General features: G+C 37.9%; 1 protein-coding gene across 2 annotated transcripts in view; it reads left to right on the top strand.

The window, feature by feature from the left end:
* Positions 1 to 22,481, top strand: part of UNC5C (unc-5 netrin receptor C) — a 360,754-nt gene that overhangs the window by 224,356 nt on the left and 113,917 nt on the right. For both annotated transcript variants that reach the window (XM_004756034.2, XM_004756033.2), the window contains exon 3: positions 16,963 to 17,106. In XM_004756034.2, the coding sequence (XP_004756091.1) occupies positions 16,963 to 17,106 (144 nt within the window). The remainder of the gene's footprint in view (positions 1 to 16,962; positions 17,107 to 22,481) is intronic.

The raw sequence follows: 22,481 nt of genomic DNA, 5'->3' as shown, positions 1-22,481 counted from the left end.
ACTTTGCTTGGGATTGGGATTCAAATGCGGGCATAGGTTTTGGGGGGCAACAGTTCAAAAGCACAACAAACCTTAACAGATATCTCACCAAAAGTTGCAATAAACATGTCATCAGAAAAATGCAAATGGAAATGACTATGAGATACCACTGTCTGTCTATTAGAAGGGCCAAAATTCAGAACACTGACAACAACAGATGTTGATAAGGATTTGGAGCAACAGGAACTCTCATTTGGTTTTGGTCAGAATGCAAAATAATATAGTCACTTGGAAGACATTTTGGCATTTTTTAATCAAAACTAAGCATACTCTTACCTCATGGTAAAACCATCACTGTCCTTGATATTTACCCAGAAAGGTTGGAAACCTGTGCCCTTGCAAAAACACAGATCTTTACAGCCGTTTTATTCATAATTGCCAAAATTTGGAAACAACCAAGGTGTCCTTCAGTGGGTGAATGGATAAGTAAACTGTGATATATCCAGATAATGGAATATTACTCAGTGCTTTAAAGAAATGAGCTCTCAGGGCACCTGGGTGGCTCAGTTGTTCAGCATCTGCCTTCAGCTCAGGTCATGATCCCAGAGTCCTGGGATGGAGTCCCACATCATGTTCCCTGCTCCGCAGGAAGCCTGCTTCTCCCTCTCCCACTCCCTTTGCTGTATTCCCTCTCTCGTTGTGTCTCTCTCTGTCAAATAAATAAGTAAAATCTTAAAAAAAAAAAATGCTCCCTCATGTCATGAAAAGGTATAGAGGAAACTTAAATGCATATTACTAAGTAAAGGAAGCCAATCTGAAAGGCTATCTACTATATGATTCCAACTATATGACATCTTGGAAAAGGCAAAACTATGGAGATGTTAAAAAGATCAGTGGTTGCCAAGAGGTATGGGGAGAGAGGGTGAATAGGTAGAGCACAGAGAATTTTTAAGTTAGTGAACCTACTTTGTGTGACACTATAAAGGTGGATATGTCATCACATTTCTCCAAATCTGTAGAATGTACGAGAGCAAACCTGAACATAAACTGTGGATTTGGGATGTTAATAACAATGTGCCAGTGGAAGCTCATCAGTTATAAAACAAAATGCACTACTCTGGTGGGGGATGTTAATAGTAAGGGAGGCTCTCTCTGTGCAGAAGCAGAACACATAGGAGAAGTCTATACCTTCCTCTCACTTTTGCTGGGCACCTCACAGTGCTCTAAAAATAGCTGGTTAAATACCGTGAAGAAAAAAAGTGTCGCCGTGAGGGCGACAGCGAGTAGGGGTGATGGGAGCCAAAACTGACGGCATTTACCTGGCTATTTTCCCTCATTTGGCCAGTATTTCTAAGTTAACTATAAATGTAACAGGCGACGAAAGCCATTCCCTAGCTGTTCTTTACTGGCTCTCTGCAGCCTCCCCCAATCTGTTGTATCGTTCGGTGGGCCAGATACAGGGAGAGCACGGCACAGCTAGGCTCTTGCTTACTGCTCATTTTCCTCGTGCCTGTAGCATCCTTCCAAGCCCTACCCTCCAACAGTCCCCCTGTCTCATGGAGACCTGCACGTTCTCATAGCCACATTTCTAATGAAAATTTTTGCCCCACACAGTTGCCAAAACCAAACAAAAACAGCCAATACAATCAAAAGAGTTGCACTTGATAATTCCCTCTGTAACTGTGCACGTGCACACAAGTGCACACGCGCGTACACACACACACACACACACACACACTTTTGCTTGGCCTAGCAACACAATGGGAATGTAAACACGTTGTTAATGCAGTTGCTCTCAGTTGGCTTCCCAGATGGCTTAAGTTCAATAGATTTTTCCCCCTGATTTCCTCAGCTTCTCCTAGCAAGTGCTAAACAGCCATTATGCCTTTTCCTGCACATTGAGATTCATCTGCAGCTACTAAACTGCCTCCAAAGTGCTTCAATTTTGCATGAGGGCTAAGCTGGGGACTGGGAGACATTACCCGGTGCTGAAGGCCCAGATCATTAGAAAGAGCATGTAAATCCTCTGAACCAGAAATAAGAAGTGCAGAGATTTCCTTTGTAAAGTCCCAACTGCAGCTTTATATAAAACATGAACCTGTAGCAAGATTTTATGTGGCTCCTTTTTCCTTCTAGATTTTATTTTTGATGTTTTTTCTTTTGCATATGTGTTCTATTTTTTTTTTAAAGCAGAGAGAATTATTTCATAGTCAGGAACGTGTGAAATAATATTCATAAACTGCCATTATTTCTCTTCTTAGAACCCCTGATCCCTCTTCACTTTTAATAGGGAAGGTACTTCAAAGTATTGCTAGAGGATCACCCACATAATAGATTTTAAAAACAAATTTGAAGCCTGCTGAGTAGCACGAAGCTTTGAGGAGGTTGACATTTATGAGATACAGGCAAGGGACAGAAATCTATATTATTTAAGTGAGTATAGATGTAGGATGTGCACACATAGTGGATTATGGAGAGAGGCTGGGGTGGAATCTGAAGGGGACTGTGAAAATCATTGATGAGAAAGAAGTGATTGTATTCTTCTCATTTTTCAATAGAGGCTTCCCCACACATTGTTACCTAAAAGTCTTGTTTGTGTATATCAAGGTGGACATATTTTTATCTGTACTTGATCTGTGTTTCCATCTCGGCTGTCCTCCCAGTCTGCCTGTCAGGCCACCTTCCCGAAAATTGAAAGCATGCCCGTGGTCGTCTGGAGCAGGTCCTTCGAGGGGGTGGCGCAGCCGGGCAGGCAATGTGAGCGTCCTGCAGCTCCTCACGCTGTGGGGCTGGGCCCGCGCCCCAAGCCCGTGGAGATGTGACAAAAAGCACTTATGATGAAAAGGTTGACTCCCTATCCTCATTTAGTATTTCCTTTGCAGTGGAATTTTTTGAAGTTGTAACACTTTTTATTTTTTTGTCTGTAGTGTATCCATTCAATAAGAATAAACCAGGCTCCTTTGACATGATTGCTCTATAATTATTTCTCTCTTTCCATATATTTGTGTAATAGGTCAGGCTATCTTTTTGCTCAGGATTCTGAGAGTAAAAATGTACATTTATGATCAGATACAGCAGTTCATTATTTATCTCCAAACACATTTTCAAGGACGTTTATTAAGCACTGATTTATTCAACACTGAATATGCAAGTGGGATCTGACAGAAATGTGACTAAATGGGCTTATAATAGAGTATGAAGTAAATGCATTCCAACTTGTAGGTAAAAAAATCCTAGATGAATGAAATGCATATAAACTCACACAGTGAAGTTAGGTGCATATGGATACTGTCTATATAACATATACATTTTATGCTGAAACCCAGTTTTGTTTGGCAGCATGTTCTATGTATCTTTCAGACAGGATAGTCCTCCCCATTAATTTCCCTTTACTAAAAACATGGCTAATCATGAAAATGTCATCATCGTTATAGTGTGAGTATTGTCACAAAATATTATTTACTATGATTCCAAAACTCAGGACATTGAACTCTACCTATTAAATAGCGAGCTTTCCTGTTTTCTCATAGAGATTGTTTATCCAGTGGGTATGGATCCTTTGAAGGAAACACATTTGTAAAAGAAGGGAAGGAGAACAAAACTTTACCTGGAGATAGGAAAAGATACATGATTGAAGCTCTTTGTTCAGTTGACAGTGTTATATAGTTACATAAATATCTCTCTCAGTGAATTGGAGCTCAGGGTAAGAAACAATCATTTTTTCTTCTTTTTCTTTGTGATGCTAGTACAAAATGGACGTGAATACATTACAAGTCATACACAGTTTACAGAATCAGGTGCCACTGTTCTGTTGTTCAAGATTGGGTTTTTCTAGCTCTTATGAAAACACCAAAATGAGATTGCTTGTAAAGAAATGATACTGGTAATTAAACATTAAAACCTAGTGTTCCACAGCAATTTATTTGTTCAGCATTTATGTTGGAAGTGATACTTTGAAAAAGACTGCAAGCGTACCATTCTGAAAATGAGATTTTTGTTATATAACAAGCAAATTGCTCTGTTTTATAGCACTTTGAGCATAATATTAAAATCACACATTCAGTTATTTGAAAACTCTCAGAATTAATAGAAATTCTCTGTGTATCTAACAAGATGTTGCCAAATAAAAAAGTGTTTTTAACAATTTGAAGCTAAACACTGAATCATAGTAAAAAAAGAAAAGCATTGTGAGATTAATAAGTATTTTCATCATCCATTTATCCAGTAGTCATTTAGAAAAACCCACTGTGAGCCAAGCATATTATTCATCGTGTATATCATTTAAGTGTGCATTATGCTAAGCCTTGGTAACAGACCCCACCAAAGAATAACCCCAAAGTGATACAGTGGTACATCTGTTTACATATCAGTTCCAGGAAGGTGCCCTTGATTGTAGGGCAGGTCTGTTCCCATTGGTCAGGTATGGATGGACCCAAACTCCTTTCATCTTGTGTTCTGTCATCCTCTCTGGCCTCATCCTTCTCTGCATCCACCCAGCAGGAAGGGAAAGACAGCAAGGAGGGGACCCACAAGCTTCTTCACCAGCTTGCCTGTGAAAAGGTACAACGACCTTCCACTCCCATTCTGTTGTCCAGAATTGCTTTTGTGGCCACTTCTAAGACAAAGGAAGCTAGAAAATGTGGTCAGATTGTGTTCCCAAAAAGATATAAAGAGCTGGCAGTCCTTGCCCCACAGTTTGTCCCTAAAAGAACCTTCTGTTAAAGATTTCTTTTGACCTCACAACAGTCCTGTGAAGTACACTGGCAAAGGGCTACCTATTTTTACTGATTTAAAGTTTAAGAAAATAAGAAATGGAAGGAACTACCCAAAGTTACTCATGATAGTAGTCATTCCAGGACCCCAAATCAGGTTTTCTTCCTCTTGGTCTTATAGTCTAATTTGTCTACATTTTGTTCCTTCTGTCAGTGAACACTTTCATACCACAGAAAACAATTATTTATATTCCATTTGAATTGGTAATTTTTAATATTTCAGTGTCATTGTGATTTCCTAAAAATTCAATGTCTTGATGTTCCTACTGAAGTAGCTTTATCAGTTATAATGTATAATACTCTGATCCAGTTCTCCTGTTCTTTCTGGGGACAGGGGAGTGCTACAAGTCCTGGTGTCCTGGTGGTTCTGCAGGCCCAGGTGATTACTTCTAGCCAATGAGCTGTGTGAAAGTTACATTCCTGCTGCTAAGCCAAGGCATTTAAGAGCGGGTGTGTGTTCTCTGTGCTCTCTTCTCCTGGCTCAGTAGGCGTGGTTGAGGGGCTATAGGCTCAACAGAGATGCAGGCTGGATCACTAAGAGTTAATGTGGGACAGCTGTCCTGAAGACTGTTGTGATGGAAAAATAGACTTTTATTTCACGAAGCCTCTGGAATGAGAGGAGTTGTTTAGAACATAGTATAGCATAAACCATTCTAGCTTCTGAAATCTTGTTAGTTAGCTCATAGTAAGGGATTACTCTGCAAAGAGCTTTACATGTGTTATCTCATTGAATCCTTAAAAGAACCCATTGAATTAGAAATTTGAGGAAAATGACACTTAGGGTAGTAAAGGAATTTTCCTACTGTCATACATCTATCTGGTCACTGAAAAAAACAGAATTTGAACCAGAGCTTCCCTAAAGATTATACCCTCCATTAAGTTAATTGCCAAGGATCAATTAAAAATAAGGTTTTATTGTCAAATATGGATAAATATTGTCTTCTGGAATTATACCTATAGCCTTAGATTTATCAAAAATTAAATATACGTAACTTGGAATCAACAAAAAACAAAGAGACATACTCCATATGAGAAAGAAAAGAATTAGCTGTTTTGTACTTGGTTTCATTGTTTTTATTAAATCATCCCTCCTTTGAAATGATAGTAGAATGATTTGAGCAAGGATCTCAGAATATATAGAATATTTTGAAGGTTTCTGAAATCTCAGGATATATAGAAATATTTTGAAAAACTATCAGAACACATAATTATATTCCAGTCCCTATATAAAGTTAAAATTGAAAATCGGTTTCTCAGCAGTAGTTCAAATACATACTCCTCACTTGAAAATATGAAATGCTAATATTTTATATTTCTACTTGGAATTTCATGAGTTAAATTTTCCTTTTTATTGTAAATTAATGAGTCATTCTTGTGTATTAGAGTTCCTTTAAAAGACAAAGAAAAATTATTTTCATTGGTACTGGACCTGCATTTACTCAGCTATTAAAAACAATTTTGAAGAATCTAAAAAACATTTTGATAACTCAGCTCCTTCTGCCACCCTATTCTTAGTGTGAATGCCAAGCAGGTTCGAAGTTTAATTCAAAGTTGTGTTTGATGGTGTCTTTCTGACTAGGGAAGGAGGTACAACTTCCATCATGACTAAAAATTCCTTTCCTTTAAAATACATTTGGATATGATCACGTATCCTTTTTTTTTTTTTTTGGATCACATATCTTTTAAATAAGTATTAATAATGTCCTAGAGGAAATATTCTTTCATTAATTCAATAAATAGTCATTGTAATGCCACAGAGACAGCATGTAACTGACACAAATCTCTACCCTGATAGAGCTCACATTCTGGTTGGTAAGTGAAGGAAGACCCTAGAAGACAAGATTGTGCTCATCAATTTTAAATCGTCATTAAAATATGGAAGTTTGCTTATTTAGCCCCAAATTAGTTAGAGCTAACCTGTTTAGTAATTTCCATTCAGCTGATTAATGTTCCTGTCTCACCTGTGTAATGGAATATGAATATAAGGAATCTGTAATAGATGAGCTATGCAAGCATTTCAACTACAGAAAAACGTAGACTCTTCCACTCATCTTGTCAGGGTAACTTCACTTTTTCTACAGTTTAATATAGTGAGAATCCTATAAGACTGGTAAATCTCTTAAAGGTAAATCACTAAAACTCATTCCTGCTGTCAAACTTCATATCATAGACAGATCTGCATTGCCTGGATGATTGATGTCCCCACCCAGACCTGATTCTCCCAGCTCTGCTGCAAAGTTCCACAACTATCCATGTCTTTCTCAAGTGGGTGTGTGTCTAATATAATTTTTAATCATGGTGCTCCTCCCCTCTCCTGAATCTATGTTAGTAACTCCAGTTCTAATTTTGTGAATAGAGTATCATCGTATTCCCAAAATAATTGTTATTACTATACAGTGTGTGTGTGTGTGTGCATGTGTGTGTGTATTTAATTTAGTATATATATTTAATTTAAGAGATTTCAAATACTTTTGTAGCTGTTATTCCATTTCTTTCCTCAAAAGCCAAGTTCATATCTTTATTTTGTAACTTAAGAAGCCAAGGCTTGATGAATTTAGAACTTTCCAAAAGTCAGTAAATACAGGACAAGAATTTATTTTCTTTTTTTAAATTTTATTTATTTATTTCACTTAGACAGAGATCACAAGTAGGCAGAGAGGCAGGCAGAGAAAGGGGAGGAAGCAGGCTCCCTACTGAGCAGAGAGCCCGATGTGGGGCTTGATCCCAGGACCCTGGGATCACGACCTGAGCTGAAGGCAGAGGCTTTAACCCACTGAGCCACTCAGGCACTCCAAGAATTTCTTTTCTTATCTAAGGAAATTACTAGGTAAGGTTGTGTATTAGGTAGGTATTTATCTAATATCCCAGTTGTAACAATAATTGCCCTGGATAAGTTGCTTTTTTTTTTCTTTTTTAAATGAGCCTTTCTAGTTTGGTTTAAGTTTCCTTAAGATTATGAAATATAATGCTTTTAAGACAAGCAAGTATCTGTCCCCAATATCCTGTGTGTGAACTGTTATAAGTGGCAGTCCCTCCAGAGGCAGTTGCACTTAATGTTCTTTTCTAAATTACATGAGGTAAACATAAAATGAAAACCCAGGGGTATGAGTATTATTATTTTGGATATATGTGTTGGTTTCCACCATCAGACAGTGTTTTCAGAGGTTCACCAAGAATATTGCTCTCAAGCTTTTAAGATTAATGACTTGATGTAAGATCAGAAATCTGAAAACAGCTTTTGTAATAATAATTAAAATTAAAATTCCATTAAAAGTAAATCAGATTAGTCTTGTTTACTAGTTGAGAAAGATTAATTTTCCTAAAGTATCTGTCATTGGGAAAAAAACATCATTTTACCAATTTGCCATTTTTACAGATTCCCCACTCCACAGAACAAACTTCTCCAGCTGCCATTCAAGGCTCTCTGTGAGTCTCTCTTCTATCTAATTCCATGGTCTTATTTCTTTACTCCATTCATGTAAACTATTCTCCCCTGTAGTGATCCAGGCTTTTTCATCTCTGCCCTTTGGCTTTGTGCTATTCTATCCTCCTGAAGTGTCTTTGATTCCTCTCTGAGTCTTTAAACCCAAACCATGCTTCAGCATCAAACTCAAATATTCCATTTCCCCAGGTTTACCCTGATCTCTCCATCTGAAGCTATTTCACGATAGCTTTCTTCATGGGATTTTCAGAATTTTCCAAAGAGTAGATTACTTTTATTCAATAAACCAACAGATGGAAAATGCTGAACAAAACCATGTTGAAAGACTCAATGAGATGGGGCTCTGTCTTTACATAGACTGTAGGGTTATATGGTTTAATAAATTGGGGGGAAAGAGTGGCCATCCAAATTAAACATATTTTTTATGGCAGAACTTCTGACCAAAGCCTTCAATTCACTGATCTGCATTCTGAGTTTCTAAGAGGAAGTTATATTAAACAGAAATCCCCAAACCTATTTGACCAAGGAACACCTATAAAATATATATATTTATATATTTGACAGAGACAGAGAGAGAGCATGGATCATAAGCTGGGTGGGAGGAACAGAGGGAGAGGGAGAAGCAGGCTCCCCACTGGACAGGGAGCCAGACATGGGGCTCGATTCCAAGACCCCGGGATCGTGGCCTGAGCCAAAGGCAGACGCTTAACAACTGAGCCACCCAGGCACCCCAAGAACACTTCTTTGAGACAGTTTGAGGAATATTGATATAGTGAAAGGAACAGGAACATTGGATTCAGATAAATATGGCTCTAAGTCCTGATTTTGCTAATCATTGGCTCCATGAAAAATTATTTAAGTTCTGACTCTGCTCTTTACCTATATTATAAAAATACCCATTCCCAAGGATCATTATGCAGAACTGAGACACAAGGTAGATGCTAGTTACTTTCACTCTTCTGAGTTGCAATTCAATTTACTTATATGTGGACTTTGACACTACTTGGTATTATAGCTATAGATGTATAAACCATTCATTCATTTAGCATACATTAACTGGACAAATATGTGTGCCAGTTACTGTACCGGTGAGTACACAATGCATACAACAGAGCCACTTAGTAAACTCATATTTGTTTTAGTGCTAGATAGTAAACTTCTAAAGAAAGGATCCGTAAGCAACTCATCTCTATGGCTACCTTGGAAATGTTCTTGGTGCTCAAGAACTGTCTCCACAATGAATTGCGAAGGACAGAGACCTTATCTGCCTTCTTTACCACTGTGTCCCCAGCACACAGAACAGTGTGCAGCACATGGCTGAATCTCTATAAATACCTATTAAATGAGTGGCTGGTAATAATAAGGGTAGAGTAATGATAAGGGTACAGCAATAATAAGGTCTGTAATTCACAAGTTCATGGTTAAATCAACCTCCAAGAATAGAGTTTCCCCCCACCCTTATGGACAGAATTTTTAAAAAAAATTTGTTAAAATTCTTTTGAAATTACCAATGTATTTCATGAAATAAAAACAAAAAAAAATGCATGTAGTTATGATTTAGATAATCATTAAGAATTATACTTTAAAGAAAATGTTAGAATGTCTTCAAATATGTATGTAATAAGTTTAATGTTTTGTGAAAAATATTTACATGAGTAACGTATTTGCTATGTCAGTGGAATGTGCTTTATCACATTTTTACAAAATCACTTCATTATATTCCAAAGAAATTGACACATAAGGCAGAAGTTAAATACAGAAAGATTTTAGCTCCTTTTTTGGACATGGAAAGAGTTCTTGGAACAGACATTCAACAGGTTTTTCATCACTAAAGTTTAGAATGCGAATAAATCATGGATCACAACTGGTAGAATTAATCTATTAACTCGTTACCACTATTAGTGTAAGAAAGAGCATTTTGCATACCCTCATACTCCAATTATCATTAATACTTGCAGCTCTAAGTTTGGTGGTGTTTGGAAAGTCAAATCAGAAAAAGAAGGACTGGTTCTCTTATAACATCTAAAACCTGACACTTCTGCAAAGGCAAGGGAAAAACAGTATTAGTGTTGTCAAAGTATCATTTATAAGTATTTTAATATCATCTTGCAATTAACATTTCAAGTGTGAAGGGGGAAAAACAGCATTTATCTGTGGTCATCATATAGATTCCTAAAACCACTCCCCACTCCAGATATATAATCTAATAAATATTTTCTTCTCATTTCTAGACAAAACAATAACATAGTGAAGCTAAACACAGATCCTCATTGGACAAGGAATTCCAAACAGAACCAAGTAATTAGAAATTATCACGTAAAACAGGAAGTCAGGTCAATGACCTAGATATGAAATGCTTCCAAGCAACTCCCTTGACCCATTCCGTCCCAACCATGTTATTCTTTGATTTTTAGGTAAATTCATCTTGATCACAAAGATAAAAAATGTAATTAACAAATTATGCTTATAATAAATCTAATATACCTGTGATTTTTAATGACACAAAGTAATTTTAGTTACTTTGTGATTTACTATTTAGTTTTGTGACTTACTAAAAATCACAATTGTGATTTTTAATGATACAAAGTAATTTTAGTTACATGGCCTATTTCTATATTAAATATATTAAAAATCCAAGGAAAACATTTCAGGGAAAAGTTGATAAATTATGTGTCCAGTGTCTTTTCCTGATGTAGTTTAAAGAGTGTCAGATGACTTCGTGTAACATGAAACCACGTCTTGATTGTAAGGTTTGGCTTTCGAGTTACCATATTTTGATTATTTTAGTGAGTAGCTGAAAAACTTTCAGGGTTTTGTTGTCTTGGTGGTGTGTTTTGTTTTTGTTATTACAGCCTTTTAAATAATGCCGCTATTTTGAGTGACTTTAATTTATATTAAGACATCTAGGGGCCCCTGGGTGGCTCAGTTAATCATCTGCCTTTGTCTCAGGTCATGATCCCCGCGTCCTGGGATTGGCCCTCATCCGGCTCCCTGCCCAGTGGGAAGCCTGCTTCTCCTTCTCCCACTCCCCTTGCTTGTGTTGCCTCTCTTGCTGTGAATCTCTCTGCCAGATAAATAAATAAAATCTTGGGGAAAAAAGACATCTAGCACTGATACGTACCATGTTTTAGGTCATATTAGTGAAAACTAAAAGGATTAAACTCTGGGAGAAAACATGAAAAAGAGACCCTGCTAATTCAATAAAGTGTTGTAACATGTTGCAGATCATCCCTACCTGAGCGTCATTCATTTCCCAGCAACCTCTGTCCTGTGAACATACTATAATGAGATTTGGTCAAGTGACCTTTGCAGCTCTTCTCCCAAGGGGGAGAGTGTTGTAGGAGGCCGAATTGCTAGGTCTACACAACGTGATGTCTCAAACCTTCCCTTTGCCTTATGAAAATACAGTCATTAAGAAGAAATACAAGTCTAATGTGAGCTTAATATGCTGTTTAGTGAAATGTACATGGGGTATCAGAAGGCAAGGATTTGATGACCACATTTTATTTTTTTTTTTACTTCTTTCTAAAGATTTTATTTATTTATTTGACAGAGATCACAAATAGGCAGAGAGGCAGGCAGAGAGAGAGAGGAGGGAAGCAGGCTCCCTGCTGAGCAGAGAGCCCGATGCGGGGCTCGATCCCAGGACTCTGGGATCATGACCTGAGCCGAAGGCAGAGGCTTAACCTACTGAGCCACCCAGGTGCCCCTGATGACCACATTTTATAAAATCTTCCGAGATGATGCAGGATTTTGGAGTATCACCTAATAAATGAGACAAAGGAACACAGTGCTGGAGACGATGTTTGGTCCGCCTTTACAATTTCTGGAACTTGACTTAATTTTTGATATTAGCTAGCTCTTAATGTTTGTTGACGGTACTACAGATTATATTTCTCAGGGAATGTAGATATTGCTTAAATAATTATACAATCGTATTCATCCTGTATTTGGATCATTTTATAACAGTCTATAAGAAAACAATATTTGTGGTGCCTGAACCCTATTAGAAAATTAAAATTTTGCTAAAGATAAGGAATAAATATCATTTTACCAGATTTTATTGCCATATGCATGTATAGCCATACAAAGATCCAATCAGAGGTTTGCATTTGCATCTGGGTTTCTAAAATCATTTGAAACTCCCTATTAGCAAGTGCATATTCATATTCATTATAAGTCTTCTTGATATAGCATGCTAATTACTTGCCTGCACTCTGGCTCCCAAACCACAATGAATCCTATTATAAAAGCAGATCAGTGCAAACTTCAAACAGCATGCATCCTGGAGATGCCACTATTAAAGGAAGAATGCTGATGGAAAATCTTTGATCTTATCAGACGTGATGGAAAATACCCATTTGTATTTGAGTAAATCTGTAGAAGGAAGCATTTCCCCCGCCCTTAAGTAACCTGAAACCAATTTCAAGTTCCCAAATGCTCTTCAAAGCCTCCCGCCTTGGAAGTAATGCTGATGGCATTACAAATTTCAAGGCAGCTTCCTTTTTCCATCTGGGGACTTCAAGCAGATTTAAAATTTTACTTTCAAAGAGAAAGGATATTACCTCCTCTTACCCAAACCACTAGCCTCTGGTTTGTTGAGCAGAGTGTCATAGATAATGAACTTACCTACAGTAATGAAAAGATGGCTTATAACAAAGTATCTCAGAGCTTGACTAATGCAGCTGATTGTAGGGCATTCTAAACTCTCAGTATTGAGACACTTACTGCTTCAGTTCTTTCTGGGTCTAGTGCTATTGATCAAAAGTTGGAATGTAAACTTTGGGTGTGTGGCAGGACAACCCTACCCAACTCATCAATCCATCTCCTCGTGAATGGGGCACCTATGAAGCTGAAGACAAAAGTCGGTGTGTGCTTGACTCCTGCACCCACAGCAAGCCCGAGCCACACAATTCAGAACATTCATACTGTGAATAATCCCTGTAGTAGGAGGATCGGCCTGTGGCTTCTTAAAAAGCCTCAGATTTGTGGTCAGTGGAAACATCCATGAGCCTCCTTGGGCTGAAGGATACAGTGGCCCTAGTGAAGTTGCCCTAACATTTAATTAGGTTTTCTGTAATTGCTTTAAGTAAACGGGCAGGGAGCGGGGGAGAGGGGATGAGGAATGAAACCTGAGGTTATCATCTTGGGATGCAAAACATTTGTGTGTGGTTTTAATATCCTGAGCCCATTTGTTGCTGCCCTGCATTTTGGAAGAAACCATTACCGTGCTGAGGAAATACACACTGCAGGTTTATCAGCCCTTTGGTGACTGTAAATTTCCTGCAACAACTTTTAAAAGAAGAGCTTTGTGTCCAGTAACTGAATTTCTGCATGAAGAGAGGGGGTATAAACAAGTAAAACCGGCAAAAGCATGAAATTCCAGAGAGTGGAATAAAAAGAAAAGTGGGAGGCGAGTGGGAAAGCTGGGCTCCATTTTTCCGTGATCATCTAGAGATCAGAAAATGAGAATTATTACAGCAGGACAGGAGAATGAGAAGACCTATGCAGGGATTAAGAAAGTGGAAAAGAGATAGTGTTTTTTTGTTAATAAGTCGGGATTTCTGCTGTAGAGATTGTCTTATTATTAGGACATTGATTAAAATAATACAGTAACATTTTCATGGAAGAGTGAGGGATTTAGATATGCCAGTTACTTGAAAATTGTTTTTATTTTTATTTTTTCAAAGATTTTATTTACTTATTTGAGAGAAAGAGAGAGACAGCATGAGTGGGTGGAGGGGCAGAGAGAGAGGGAGAAGCAGACTCCCCACTGAGCTGGAGCCCAAGGCAGAGCTTTATCCCAGGACCCCCGGATCATGACCTGAGCCAAAGGCAGCGCTTAACCAACTGAGCCACCCAATCAACCCTTGAAAATTCTTTTTAAATGGTGTAAAAACTTTTTAAATGGGGGGCGCCTGGGTGGCTCAGTGGGTTAAAGCCTCTGCCTTCGGCTCAGGTCATGATCCCAGGGTCCTGAGATGGAGCCCCGCATCGGGCTCTCTGCTCAGCAGGGAGCCTGCTTCCTCCTCTCTCTCTGCCTGCCTCTCTGCCTACTTGTAATCTCTGCCTGTAAAATAAATAAATAAAATCTTTAAAAAAAAAAAACTTTTTAAATGGTGTAAAACTGTGTAAGCATAAAAGCCTTGTTAATTTTCAAGACTTTAAAATCACTTTAAATATGTTTAATAAACTTTTGGCCATAGAGATGTCGTATTAGGACCTTGCCCTGCTTTGGGCTTACAAAATCCACTTTCCTGGGCTTTATTTCAGTTCAGGGACCCTTGAGTAGATCTGAGGGCAGAGTTGTTTCTATGACTCAAGTCCTCTCAGTTCTTGATAGAAAATATTGCTTATTTTCCCAGGGGGACAGCATCTACTTCTGTTGGGCATTCATTAATTTTCCTGAAGGGTTTTACCCATTTAAGCATGTTGTAGGTTTAAGGGTAAGTTCTGGAATACTCTTTTTTTGGTGTCTTTAGGTGACACCTTCATGTCATCTATACCAAGAAGTCATAGTCAAACAGTTTAAGAAATCATACCTTCTAGGAACTAAGCTCTATATCTTATGCATATCATACATACATATGTGTGTGTATACAGATATGCAGTTTACTACTTAATTACAATTGTGTTCAATGCTACAAAGGAGAAGTACACAGAAAAATGAGAGTAAATAACAAGTGAACCCAAATTAGCATGAAGGATTCAACATGAGTTAAGTTGGTTAAATTATCTAAGGGGGAGGGACAGAATATGTGTGTATACACACACATATATAGATAGATATTAATTCTCATCTGATGATGTCATCTACTTGCTTAAAATACTTTAATGATATCCATGACTTTCAGAAAGAAGTTCTAAATCCTAAACATGGTGTGCAACAGATTCTCAAACTATAGGACACATCTAAATTCTTTAGGTGCATGCTAAACCACAAATCTCTGGGCCCAACTCTCAAAGTTTCTTATTCAATTTGAGTCTGGAGTGGGAGCCAAGAGTTTGCACTTCCAACAAGTTCCCATGTGATGCTGGTGAAACTGTTCTGGGACCACACTTTGAGAACCACTGGTCTACATCTCTGTGTTTTGACTGATATTTTTCTTGTCTCTCTTCATCTCATGCCATTCTTGGTGCTCAACTGTCCTCTGGGTTCCCAATCCCCTCATTCTCTTTCTCACTTCTTTTCATATGTTCTGTCCCTCCCCCTTAGATAATTTAACCAACTTAACTCATGTTGAATCCTTCATGCTAATTTGGGTTCACTTGTTATTTACTCTCATTTTTCTGTGTACTTCTCCTTTGTAGCATTGAACACAATTGTAATTAAGTAGTAAACTGCATATCTGTAGTTACTATGCACCCCCTTCACAATGATAGAAGTTCTTTGGGGGTAATGATTATCCTACTCACCAGAGATCCACAAGTCCCTGGGGCAATACCTTTTCCATAATGATATGAAATAAATATTTGTTCAATGAATGAATACATGAATAAAAAATACAAAGCAATATATTTCATCTTTCATACTGTGCTTATACTTAACCCTAAGGGTCTCCCTGTTAGTTGTCTCAATAGGCATTTCATTCTGAAAGAATGTGCAGGAAAATTGGCAGTTACCCACATACATTGTTCAGATGATCCTTCTTGCTCAGTTCAAAGAGGCACATTGTAGAATAACTCTCTGAAAAAGACTTTGATTTATCAAGATAAATACTCTTCAAATGATAATCCCAGATTCTTAGTTCAACTTTTGTTATTCAAGATTACCTAATGCTATAAAATAAAATCCATTGTTTGAGAATTTTAGCTGGAAGCCACTTTTAACAGGATTTTGGTTACATCACAATTACAAATAAACATTTGGGCTTTCGAAATATTATGCATGAAAATTTAAAGTCATACATTCTTTGAATAGAGTAGCAAGGATTTGTTAAATAAGACTGGCATTTTTTTTTTTAAAGAAAAAAGTTTACTTTAATAACTAAAAATAACTATAAAAATAACTTAGTTTTAGATAAGCACCATATATTTATATAGTACTGGGTCATATTATAATAAAACCTGACATATTATATATAGATATAAGTTTGATTTTTGTACTTGTGATTACAGTTTTAGGTCATTTGCATTCCTTGTTAAGGAATTGTTAAGAAAGTTACAGTTACTGTAAAACTATATAAAGTGTTGTAAAACTGTATATAGCTGTGTGGTACCAGATGAAACTATAATAAAATGTGATATATGTTTATATACATTAACCAATATATATTAATAATTTACATACTTATAATTATAGTTTTAGCTTATTCTCTGTCATTTCATGTGAGGAGTTAGGAATATTTAATCATTGTAAGGTTATGTATAGCACATGGATATCTTACCCATGACCTATATAATGGGGGCACAATCCTTAGAAGATGTGAAACCCGTCTTCATGTTTGACTATACCAAGGAAGCTAACTCAGCAGAGGGTGAATATTTGTCCAACTCTTTGGAAAAAAGTGTAATTTTGTGCTGTGATAGATCTACTCCACTTTCATCTTCTGGTAAAAGCAGAAGGTTTGAAATAGCAAATAAGAAAATGAAAAAGTTGGGCATCAAATAATGGGAGCCAAAGGAAGATCACAGGTGGAGAGAGACAATATCTGGGCTGTTGATCGATGGCATCAAGATGGATCACTGGGGGGAAATACATGGTATGATGTTTTGTAGTTTGCCAGTAATAAGGCTTTTCCTGACTTAAATCTCCCTTTCTCTTGGCAGGTCTCATTGTCCGGGAAGTGAGCATTGAGATTTCGCGCCAGCAAGTCGAAGAACTCTTTGGGCCTGAAGATTACTGGTGCCAGTGTGTGGCCTGGAGTTCAGCGGGCACCACAAAGAGCAGAAAAGCCTACGTGCGCATCGCATGTGAGTCATGGCGTAGGAACATGCTTCAGAACCTGGGTGGAATGTGGGCAGATGTCGGCTCCCAGACATCTCTGCAGATTTCTGCAGATTTCTGCATTTGAGCTACACGTTCCCCTTACATCACCAGGATATATTTTTTGTTTCAAGACATGGACGATTTCTCTTTAGGGATATGAAAGAACTAGTGATATTTTTTTTAAGATTCTGAATTTTTGCTTTTTTTTTAATCTGGTAAGAATTAGGCTATAAGAAAACCAACTCCATTTCTTGAATGAGTTTATTCTGCCAGTGTGTTAGAACAATGTTGATAAGTTTTACTACTAGAAATAGAAATTACCCATACAAAGCTTCTCTATTTATTTTTTGGAACCACTAGAATGCCTCAAAATACACCACTGTTTTCCAAACTGTGTTAAATTCTGGAGTATTCATGCTTATGAAGAGGTTAACACAGAACAGGGTTCCATAAGCAAATAAATGTGGGAAATATTTTTTTTGGATGAAGTTAAATAGGTTTATTCATTGCAAAATTCTCAAATTTTTTAATATGCTAATCATATTATGCCTAAGAAAGATGTTGCCTGTAGCTCTTCTGCAGACCCCTTTTCCCAAGGAGTGCTATTCACATCTTGAGCAGCATGAATGCTGCTTTACTCTGTCTTAAGGCTCCATATTGAGATATTTTCTCAAGTCTGAGACTGCTGAAATCCATGTGAACTACATTATTTGAACTCTTTTGTATGCGTGCATTTAATCAAATTGTTAGTGATGGATGTCAGTATCACCCACCTGTCACACGTCACTGAGTCCCAATGAGTCCCGATAGTCTTGGCTCTGAGGCTTCTCCCAGTTCTGTACTCTGCTCTTCCCTTGCCTTCTACTTGATCTAAATCACAGTGGCTGCAAACATATCCCAGTTAGTCTCCATGGCTCCCATTGTTTCGCTTTTCTAGTCCGTCCTCCATATTACCACAAATGCAATCTTTCTGAAACTCAGATCTCTGCACAGAGTGCCTCCCTCCCTGCTAAAATGTTATAGTGGCTGTGATAAAGTAAAGATCCTTTACGGTACCTTGTGCCATCATGTGAATCTGCTAGGACTGTCAATACATAGTACCACAGACTGGGTGGCTTAACCGTAGAGATCTCTTTGCACACAGTTCTGGAAACTACAAGTGTGAGGTCAAGGTGCCAACAGTGTTGGCTCCTCCCAGAACCTCTCTCCTGGGCCTGTGGATGGTTGATTTCTCCATGTCTTTGCACGTTATTCCCTCTGTAAGTGCAGGCCCAGATTTCTCTTCCTGTAGACACACCGGTCATGTTGGATTAAAGGCACTCTAAAGACCTTATTTTAACTTCGTCACCTCTTTCAAGGCCTTGTCTCCAAATGAAGTCCCATTCTGAGGTCCTGATGTGAGGGCTTTGACATGTGAACAATTCAGCCCATGACAACCATATTTCATAGTTTACACATTCAACCTATGTTTCCAGCTCCAACCAGAGAGAATGTTTCCATTTTCATCACACTAGATTAGCAACTCTTTGATGTCTGTGCTTTCCAGCTGTTGTTCACAATGAAGGATTTCACCCTTCTCTTACTTCTGTTCATTATTTGTAAACATTCATTTTTTTTAACAATATTTAGTAAGCATTTAGTCTGTGCTTGGGACAGTTTTAGGTATTGGGTATGTAGCTCAAATCAAAACAGTTAATCACCTGCCTTTGTGAAGTTTATGTTCAGGTGGGCAAGGGCAAACTCAAAATCAAATAGATGATAATCACGACCAGAGCAGATGGTAAGCGCGATGAAGAGAAGTAAAGCAGGAAAAGAGGGTATGTTGTCCTGGGAGAGGGTGGTCAGGGAACTTCTTTGGGAGATGTTCACAGTTGAGGAAACATGAAGGCAGGGAAGGGGGACTCGGGCAGAGGGAGCTGTACCTGCCACAGGTACCAATACTCAGAAGCAGGCATGCACTGGCCCTCCCAGGCAGTTGGACCAGGACACTGTAGGTCTAACAGCTTTGGTTCTTAGCTTGAGAAGAGAACCTCTGAGTGTTTTCAGCAGAACAATTCATGATCTGACTTCTGTGTTAACAGAATCATGACTTGTGTTGAGAATAGATCAAGGGTAGAAGCACAAAACCCAGTTATGAGGCTGAGTCTATAAGAGATGTTAGACTTGCATGGATTAGGAGCAGCAAAGGGGGTGCATCCTGGCTCCTGGATGCAGCAATTCTCCTTACTTGTGGGGGAGAGGAGAGGGAGATGTTCCAAGGCCCCCAGTGGATGCCTGAAACCACAGATAGGACCAACCCCAATATAGGCTGTTTTTTTCTGTCTATATCTGTAATAAAGTTTAATTTCTAAATTAGGCACAGTAAGAGATTAACAACAATAATGATAAAATAGAACAATTATAACAATATACTGTAAGAAATGTTAGTGCATGTGGTCTCTCTCTCAAAATATCTTACTGTTTTTTACCCCTCCTCTTCTTCTCACGATGCTGTGAGATGATAAAATGCCTGCATGATGAAGTGAATGGCGCAGGCATTGTGATAATCATAGTGTTAGCCCACCCTTGACTTTTCTGGTGATAAGTCAGGAGGAGGCCATCTGCTTCTGGACCTTAGCTGACCGTGGCTAACTGAAACCCCCGAAAGCAAAATGGCTGGCAAGAGGGGGACTACTGTATCTTTAAGAGGTAATAGCTTTTGTTGAGAGATTGGATGTGAGATGTGAAAGAGAGAAAAGAAAGAATGATTCAAGAGGCTTGAACTTTTTGAAGAATTTGTTTCAAATGTCCTAAGTGAAGTCATTCCTGCCTCTTTCTGGGTCTCCAGAAAGATAGGCATCCCTTTCTCAATCCTTTCAGAGCAGTGTGTCCATTCTCTTAATGCAGGGCTTGTCTCAGTTGAATTATGTTCCCTTGTTGTAATGTCTGTGTTTCATGCCAGCAAGTTCTTTGGAATCAATTTTGCCTAATTCAATTTTGCTTAACTTTATAGCATTCATGCTTTGCACAATGCCTAGAACATCATAGATGTTTAATAAATTTTATTGAATTAAAACTGTTATAAAAAATTCTCAGTGAAGTTTATTAAAATGCTATATATATATTAATCTTTCCTCTCAGAGCATATCTAAAGAGATTTTTTCTTTGTCTTATATGGGTTCTCCAAGAAATAGACTCTGAGATGAGGACGTACAGGCAGGCAACATACTGAACATACTCTTAGGAATAATACCCATGCAGGCCATAGGATTTGGCAGGTATGAGAAATTGAGCTGCAGGACAGGTATGACTGAAAATGGCCCCATAGGGAGCTCTGGAGCTCGAATGGCCCTTCAGAGTTGTCCCACATAGACTAATCAATGGATGTGGGCCCTTGCTTGACTCCCAGCTCCCACCAGCTTGGGTGAACTGGGTCAAGTCAGCTCTCCTCAACTGAGGGCAATTCCAGGAGAAAGACTCAGAGCTCTCTCATAGGCAACACTCCCAAAAGCGGGGTCAGTCCTGGAAAGGGATCTCATTGGCATACCCCTACATTCACTGTAGTCATTTACCACAAATCTTGGAGACTTTATTTTATTAATTATGAAGCCAAATTATATTTTTAAACATTTTGTAAAGAAACAAGAGACCAATTGTTTTGGTCAAATATTTAAATGAATCAAAAGTTAGCTTCTAACTATAATCAAAAGAGGTACAAGAATATAAGAGTATATCTTTATCTTTCATTGCTCTGTGTTTATTAATATCAATTATAATGAATATTTTAAATCACCAATTTATATTCCATACTAAATTGGCTTGCCTAAAAGCTGAAGTTGAAGGACTGTAGAGTTCCAAATGAAGAACCTCTTATTGTGCCAATTCCATGTATATATATGTGTGTGTGTATGTATATATATATATATATATATATAGTATCATAGCATATGTATGGTGTGTTTTTATGTATATATGTATGGTGCATGTGTATGTATGTATTAGAGACACTCTATATATGTCTCTATTCTTCACATAAAAACTAAATACATGTAAGAATCCCATCTTTCTTTGAATGTATTTTATATAAACTTTGCTGAATGTAATTTGGTATTTTCAAATAATAAGAAAACAAACTCGGTAAGAGATTAATTTGCCCATAGCCCCTTTTCATCTTCATGCAATAAGATTGAAGAACAGTTTGCCTGTATTTCTATACTTTGCTGAACTCATATGTGTCTGTGGCCAAAGAAGACCGTCCAATATGTAAAGATTTGGCTACATAGATTTATATCATGCTTAATTTAAAAAGAAAAAAAAAAAAGAGGTTAAATTTCAGTTCTCTTTGTTAAGACTGATTTCTACCAAACAAGTTCTTGCCAATATTCCACAAAGCTTGACAATTTCCTAGTTTCAAGTAAGCCCTGTTTCAAGTAAGCCTGTGGGGCTTTGCCCAGTGATATATGACAGATGGCCATCACATAAACTGCAATTAAAGTTTAAATTTGTCCCAGGCAAAGATAACTATGATGCTAAGGTTAAATAAATGCAATTATGTCTCACCTAATTAGATTTATACTCATGTGTACAGTGGAGGGGCTCAACGTTCTTTCACAAAAAAAGAAAGCTCTATTTTCAGAAGCTGATCAGGCAGGAATGAATACTGGCTGAGTGTTTGCTTATAATACATCATTTATTCAGCTATATAAAATATAAAGATAAGTTTGTGACACAATCAAGGTAGAAGAGCAAACAAGGAAATATGGAAGTTAGAATTTAGCCAGGCCTAGGCTGAGACCATGACGTGCCTGCTTTAGAATGTCACACATTTACTAGAGGATTGTGTTGGCGTCCTGCTTGGGTGCTGTGGATTCCGCTGCAGAGCGAGGAGTTGCTTCTGAGAGATCTCAAGTCTATCCCCCAGTGGAGCCTTTATGGCAATATGGCTACCAGTTTCATTGGGTTGTTTCTTCTGGTATCCCTTGTTATAAAGCCAGTAGGAAATTTCCTAGTGTTCAGGTAGGAATCATTCAGGCAAAACGTTAGCAAACACTGTCATTCTTCGGGCAATGTCTTACTTTTGATAGGGCTGCTATTTTGATGTTGTCATTCTTGGTGATGTGGTTGTAGTTGTTTGTGGGGAGGGATACAATGTCAGTAGCATAGTGGAATGGTTAGAGCACAGGGTTTGGAGCCAGGCCGACTTGTGTCCATATCCTAGTTCCATCACTTACTAATATGACCTTGGTCATGTGGCTTAACCCCTCTGAGCCTTAGTTTCATCAACCGTGAAATGAAAATGATAGGGTTATTTTAAGATTAAATTGGATAAACTTGTAAAGCCTATGGCATAGTGCCAGACACAAAACAAATGCTCAGTGGA

The sequence above is a fragment of the Mustela putorius genome, unplaced genomic scaffold (genome assembly GCF_011764305.1).
Source record: "Mustela putorius furo isolate JIRA1106 unplaced genomic scaffold, ASM1176430v1.1 tig00003871_pilon_pilon_pilon, whole genome shotgun sequence".
Taxonomy (NCBI): Eukaryota; Metazoa; Chordata; class Mammalia; order Carnivora; family Mustelidae; genus Mustela; species Mustela putorius.
This window is presented reverse-complemented; position numbering and strand designations above follow the sequence as displayed.